Source organism: Morus notabilis, unplaced genomic scaffold, assembly GCF_000414095.1.
Source record: "Morus notabilis unplaced genomic scaffold, ASM41409v2 Scaffold3073, whole genome shotgun sequence".
Taxonomy (NCBI): Eukaryota; Viridiplantae; Streptophyta; class Magnoliopsida; order Rosales; family Moraceae; genus Morus; species Morus notabilis.
In genome coordinates this window covers 4,963-12,492 of record NW_010356672.1, presented here as the reverse complement: position 1 = coordinate 12,492, position 7,530 = coordinate 4,963, and the positions used below count along the sequence as shown (strand labels likewise).

Genomic DNA, 7,530 nt, shown 5'->3' with positions numbered 1-7,530 from the left:
TATATATATATATATAAGCATCAAATTTTGTTGCTTTTAACTGATCGCTTTTGGAATAATGCGTTACTATTTTATGTATGCAGGTTTTACTTTGACTTCTCCGCAGCTTACATAGGAGCAGGGATGATCTGCCCTCACATTGTAAACATATCAGTCCTGCTCGGAGGAATTCTTTCTTGGGGTATTATGTGGCCTCTAATTGATACCAAAAAAGGTGATTGGTACCCTTCGGACCTTGCACCTAATAGCATGAATGGCCTTCAAGGTTACAGGGTGAGTAATTCTACATGATCATAAGGCATCTAATCTGAGTAATGACTCAACTACAGTTTCTAAAATAGCTTTTTCCGGTTGCAAGAGCTTCAAAAATTAGCTAGGTTCTAAACGGCGGCGGAATCACGTAAACATTCGCCCTTTTCGCAGTTAGAAATTCCGTTTTATAACCTTTAAATATATCATAACTTTCATATTATTCTTCCACTCTATAACAAAAATTATAAAATGCTTTCCTACTAATATGTTAATAAAAATTATGTTTATTTCTTCATATTAGTATCCCCAATGAAAAATTTGTTAGCTCCACTTCTGATCTCGGAAGCGTTTCAGAAAGCTTAATTTGAACATAAACAAGGGAAGATTTAATCTTAAGACCCAGTTATAACAGCCTTAGATTTGTCTTCAATTCTTCAATATGGCATTTATTCACGTAATATATAATTGATCAAGACTAAGCATGCACGTGTTATATATTTAGAAGTTGGGTGTAATAGGATATTTATTCTCGTAACAATGATATGTGAAAAACATTTTATTATATCTAAAGTCATACATCTTACACGTAGAACCGGTCCTGCCGAATTGAATAATCTTTCTATTAACTTTCTTAGACCTTCTTAATTATCCGTTAAAGTATTCCATATAATTACAAACCTAAATCTGATTGAAGACTGTAACACTAACCTCCCTTTTACAATTATATAGGTATTCATTGCCATTGCTGTGATCCTTGGTGATGGGCTGTACAATTTCTTCAAGGTTTTTAGCCGAACACTTTACGCATTGTCTAGTCAGCTCCGACAAAAGGACATTATCATTCTCCCCACTGCAGATCGTCAAACTCTTAAAACAAATCCCGAAGAAGATAATCGCCTCTCTTTCGACGATCGACGTCGCACACAAATGTTTCTTAAAGACCAAATTCCTACATGGTTTGCTGTTGCAGGCTATGTTGCGATAGCAGCAATGTCGACAGCAACTCTTCCGCACATTTTCCCCCAACTCAAATGGTACTACATATTGGTTATTTACATCTTCGCTCCCACCTTGGCTTTCTGCAATGCATATGGCTGCGGACTCACAGATTGGTCCCTTGCTTCCACCTACGGAAAACTCGCCATCTTCACGATCGGAGCATGGGCCGGTTCCTCCCATGGTGGGGTTCTTGCTGGACTAGCAGCATGTGGGGTCATGATGAACATTGTCTCAACAGCCTCGGATTTAACCCAAGATTTCAAAACCGGATACCTAACCCTAGCTTCTCCTCGTTCGATGTTTGTTAGCCAAGTCATCGGTACCGGGATGGGCTGCGTAATCTCTCCTTGCGTCTTTTGGCTCTTTTTCAAGGCTTTTAAAGACCTTGGGGATCCTGACAGTCAATATCCTGCCCCTTATGTTGTTGTGTACCGTAACATGGCGATACTCGGTGTAGAAGGGTTCGATTCGTTGCCGAATTATTGCCTCACGCTTTGTTTCATATTTTTTGCTGCGGCGGTTTCGATCAACCTTGTTAAGGACTTCTTGGGGAAGGAAAAGGGAAGGTTTATTCCTATTCCAATGGCGATGGCAATACCTTTCTACATAGGGCCATACTTCGCCATTGATATGTGTGTTGGAAGCTTGGTCGTGTTTGTGTGGGAAAAGTTGAACAAGGCCAAGGCGGATGCTTTAGTTCCCGCTGTGGCTTCGGGCTTGATATGTGGTGATGGGATTTGGACATTGCCTGCTTCAATACTTGCGGTTGCTGGGGTTAAGCCACCGATTTGCATGAAGTTTCTTTCAAGGGCAGCTAATGTCAAAGTGGATAAATTCTTGGACTCATCATAAAGATATATAGGTTTCACTGATAATATTGGATCTACATGTAAGAATTAATGCATATGGATATATTAGAACTGCGTGTGGTATGGTGAACATGCCTATACCAAGGACATGTTTGTGATATTTGTATTACTCTTGATAATCTGTATATGTTCTACATATCCTTAATTAATATTGCATGTTAAAAAAAAAAAAAAAAAAAAAAAAATATTTCAATTTAAAAAAAAAAAAAAAAAACCCTTCTGAAAATATTCCCTCAATGTTGATTTTATAAGGACAAATTTGCCCCTCTAAATTTATTTGTATCATTCGTTATCTTAATTATATTTTGAAATCGTAAGATAAAGTTGTATTAATTCTTTTTATCGGGAATGCGACGTATCGCTCCGTCGGATGCGTCATGTAAACTAAACGAAATAAAAAGTACTTATACAGATTATGCTGATAAAAAAGCTGGAAAAGAGGAACAAATTTACATAGCCTTCTTCCTCGTATTTCCCATTCTGATTCATCCTTTCATCCCTTCGTTTGGCACTTGAATGCTTTAATGTACAAAAATTGGTTCAATTCACTGAAAGATAATACCTTTCATCAGCCCATTTATTAATTTTATTAATCGTGCTAACTTTACTATGATCCAACTCACTTATAATAAACCCCCGCTAACTTCCCGTGGATTTCAATTCGTATTGTTTTGAATAGTAAGGTATATATTTTTTATATTCTACCCTAAATAGTTTAGGAATGTCTCCGGTATATAGGTTGTCTTACCAGTAAGACCAGTTTTCTAATTGTTGGATCTTGTTGGAAATTAAACCAACACCAATCTCGATCTTACCAAATCAAAGATAGAAATGAAACAAGCAAACAAGAACACACCAATTGATTTCGGAGTTCGGTGAAATCCCACCTACATCTCCGTGAACTCCCCAGAGGAAGTGTGATATGCACTATAAGAACAAACTGGTTACAAACTGTTACAAACTTCCAGAAATTCACACCCTAAAGTTTCCCGAGAAACTGAGCAAGAAATCCCCCAAGAAAATCACCCCTTTCTCACACCTTTCTCACTATAGACCATCTCTCTCAACTTAGGGTCTTTTTGTACAAAATTTTTCTCTCTCTGGAATTCTTTCGAAGAAGCAAGAAGAAGAAGAATAAGTAATTATTGAATTACATCAAAGGAATTTATCTTATCTGGAGTCCAAGCAAGACGGTCCAATGACAAGCTGCCACCTGTGCCTCACTTGCCCATGTCAGCTTCAAGAGTCTTCCGAGTTTGCATCCCAACAGAAACAACTTGCCGTTTATGCCTTCAATAAAACCAGTGTTTATCAACTTCAAAAACTGAGTCACAATAGAATTGATTTAACAATCTCCACCACAATTCTATGTATGACCAATTAGTGCATATCATTCTTCACTCCTCTGGATCCTGGCTCGTTTTAGTTCTTCAATCACCCGTTGTCTATACCAAGCAATTTAAGACAATGCTTAAATTTGCTCAATGTAACTACCTTTGTTCCCATGTCTGATGGGTTCTCTTATGTGGGAACTTTTTCAACATTTATCAATCCCTGAGAAACCTTTTCCCTGATAAAATGATACTTTACTTCAATATGTTTTGTTCTATCATGAAATACAGGATTCTTACATAGATGAATGGCACTCTGACTGTCTGAGTAGATGATTGCATTATGGTCAATCAATTTCAACTCTCTAAGCAATCCCTGTAGCCATATTCCTTCCTTGATTGCCTCTGTAGCTGCCATGTATTCAGCCTCTGTTGTAGAGAGTGCAACCACTGGTTGTAGTTGTGTTTTCTAGCTTATACAATTTCCACAAACCATAAAGAAGTAAGAAGTAGTAGATCTCCTGGTGTCTTCATCCCCAGCATAATCGGAATCAACGAATCCTTCCATTGTTACCTTGCTTACATGTCTTTTGTAGTGCAACCCATATCCAACTGTTCCACCAATATACCTTAGAAGCCATTTCATGGCTTTCCAATGCTCCCTCCCTGGATTTGACATGTATCTACTTAATGTACTTATTGCAAATGCCAAATCAGGCCTAGTAGAGTACATGACTGATCCAATTGCATTTGCGTATGGTACTTTCTCCATGTAGGCCTTCTCTTCATCATCTTTTGGACTATGGAGTGAAGACAGCTGAAATTGACTTGTGATTGGCTGTTAAGTTGGTTTAGAGCCCTGCATTGCAAATTTCTCCATTATCTTCTCCATGTAATTCTTTTGACTAAGGAATACAGTAAACTTCATTCTATTTCGGTTGATCTTCATTCCGAGAATCTTCCCTGCTGGATCCAAGTCTTTCATGTCAAATTCTGACTTGAGCATTTTCTTCATTTTCAACACCTTTTCCTTGTCTTTACTGATTAGTAACATGTCATCCACATATAGGAGTAGATATTCAGCTTTAAGGATGTCTGAACCTTTAAAATATAGACAAGCATCATACCAATTCCTTTCAAACCCTTGCTTTGTCATGTAGGTATCAAACCTTTTGTACCATTGTCTGGGTGACTGTTTAAGCCCATACAATGATTTCTTCAAAAGTCAGACCATATCCTTGTTTCTTTGGACTTCAAATCCCTATGGCTGTTCCATGAAGATCCTTTCCTCAAGCTCTCCATGCAGGAATGCGGTTTTAACATCCATTTGATCCAATTCTAAATCAAACTGAGCTACCATAGAGAGCATGATTCTAATGGTCTTGTATTTGACCACAGGAGAGAACACTTCAGTGAAGTCTATTCCCTCCTTCTGTGTGAAACCTTTGGCAACTAACCTTGCCTTGTATTTAAACTGCTCAATACCTGGCTGCCCTTCCTTCAGTTTATAGATCCACTTACAAGCAACAACGGATTGACCCTTAGGCCTGGGAACCATTTCCCAGGTTTCATTCTTGTACAGTAAATTCATCTCCTCTTTCATTGTTGTGACCCACAGCTTTAATTCTGGTCCTTCGATAGCTTCTTTGTATGTGGCTGGGTCTTTCTATCAATGTCTATTGCTGTCATGAAGGCATATGCAAGCAAATCTGTGTAGGTAGAAAACCCATATCTTTGAGTGGGTTTAATCTGCCTCATTTCCCTGTCTCTTACCAATTGGTAATCATTTGTGGTGATGTTTTGAACATCTTGAAGGTCATCTTCTAGTTATAGGTTGGGAGAATCTCCATTTGCCTGCTGAGACGTTTGTTCCCCTTGAAGCTGATCACCATTCTGAGGCTCCACCTGAGGATGATTTGCATTTTCCTGCTCCACCCGAACTTGTGTTTCTATTGTACTTGTAGGGTTAGTGACAGAAATACTCTTTCCTGCAGCAGTGTGAGTCTTAGACAGGCAAGGAAAAATTGATTCATTAAAAATGACATCCCTACTGTTTATGGTCTTAAAACCCCTGCCCTCTCTAACCCATAACCTATATTCCTTTATGCCCTCAGGGTATTCTAAGAAGACACATTTAATGGATCTAGGATCCAGTTTACCTTCCCTTTGGTGTGCATAGGCTGCACAACCAAAGGTTCTCAAATGAGACAAGTCTGGTGGTTTATTTCTCCATATTTCCTCCGGGGTTTTAAAATTAATGGCACTTGAGGGACATCTATTTACCAAATAGGCAGCAGTAACAACTGCCTCACCCCAGAAAATCTTAGGTAACCCAGATTGGAACAACATGCACCTAGATTTATTAAGTAAGGTTCTATTCATTCTTTCAGTAACTCCATTTTGCTGTGGAGTTTTCTTTACTGTTCTATGTCTTTTGATCCCTATCTCAACACAGTAATTATCAAATTGGCTATTACAGAATTCTAACCCATTATCAGTTCTAAGAGTTTTTAGCTTCCTATCTGTAAGATTTTCCTGTAGGGTTTTCCACTGTTTAAATTTATTTAATGCATCATCGTTAGTTTTAAGTAAGTAAACCCACACTTTCCTTGAAAAGTCATCAACTATAGATAAAAAATAAGAGTTGCCTCCATGCGTTGTGATGGCTTCTGGACCCCAGAGATCTGCATGCACGTACTCCAATGCCCCTTTTGATTCATGAGTCCCTATGCTGAACTTGAGTCTGTGTTGTTTTCCTAAGATACAGTGTTCACAAAAATCAATTTTGCTTACCTTGTCCTTGCCAAGAAGTTTCTAGTCACCCATGATTTTGATGCCTCTCTCATTGATATGCCCCAGCCTGTTGTGCCACAATATTGCTTTAGAGTTTTCAGGAGCAATGGCCACCGATGTCTTCCCTGTTAGAGTTTCTCCTAACAAATAATAGAGACCATCTTTCTTAACCCCTTTGATCACCACCATTGAGCCTTTGGCGACCTTCATTTTTCCACCTTCAATCTTGTTGATGTAGCCTGAATCATCCAGAATTCCAAGTGAGATGAGGCTCCTTGTCAAGCTAGGGACATATCTCACATTCCGTAGTTGTCTCACTATTCCATCAAACATTTTTATTGACATTGTCCATGTTCCTTCCACCTAGCAAGTGTGGCTGTTGCCCATCATTACCTTCCCACCATTTATCTTCTTGAAATCAGTTAACCATGACTTATTATGGGTCATGTGATAGGGGCACCCCGAGTCAAGTATCCAATCTTGGCTCTCAATGTTGTCTACTGCCACCAACACCTCACCACTTTCATATCCATCACTGAAATTGGCCGACTCATGGTTATCATTTCCATTCGAGGAGTTCTGCTTCTCCTTTTGTTTTCTTTGAAACGCATAGCAGTCCTTCTTCAAGTGACCAGGTTTCTTACAAAAGAAACACTTCCTATTTGTGTCAAGACCTTTGGAGGCTGGCTTTCCTCTCCCCTTGTTGTTGCTTCTGTGACGACCCTCCTATGAGGCCGCCACTGTAGCTTAAACTTTAACTTATACTTACTGGGGTTTCTTAAAATTTGCGGAACATTTTTTTTTTTTTAATATAAGAAGGAATACTCCCATAATTTGTAACAATAATTTCAAATAAGTGAATCACTAAATTTCTTAAAGCTTTTCTTAATTTTAGTTAAGATAAAACCTTCTTAAAATATCTTTCCAACTGAGTGACATTTAAACTCTTGTCTCACATACTCTTTAAAAGCCTTTCTAAAACTAGCCAATACATTCGGGCCATCTAATTTGACCTTAAAACGAATTTTGTGAGAAATCTTAAATTCAAGTACTTCTTAAAGTCTTTTCAAAATCAATCATTTAAACTGTCATGTTTAAAATTCGTTTATTTATTGCATGCACTATTGCAACGTTCTAAAACTTAAATACTCAAAACTAGGGTTGTTAGCTACAACCTCAGTTTTCCTAACATACATATGTACGTATACTTTTTAAACATACATACTTGAAACCTTTGAATCATATAGACATATACATGATTTTTCTTAAACTTACTGCGGAAAATA

The 7,530-nt window shown here is 38.0% G+C and overlaps 1 protein-coding gene across 1 annotated transcript; it reads left to right on the top strand.

The window, feature by feature from the left end:
* Positions 1-83: 83 nt before the first annotated feature.
* LOC21384334 (probable metal-nicotianamine transporter YSL8) lies at positions 84-2,255 on the top strand (the record flags this gene model as incomplete). The annotated part of the gene is made up of 2 exons (XM_010088389.2): positions 84-273; positions 982-2,255. Coding segments are annotated over 2 exons (1,312 nt in total), but the record flags the coding sequence as incomplete, so codon positions are not given.
* Positions 2,256-7,530: the final 5,275 nt, after the last annotated feature.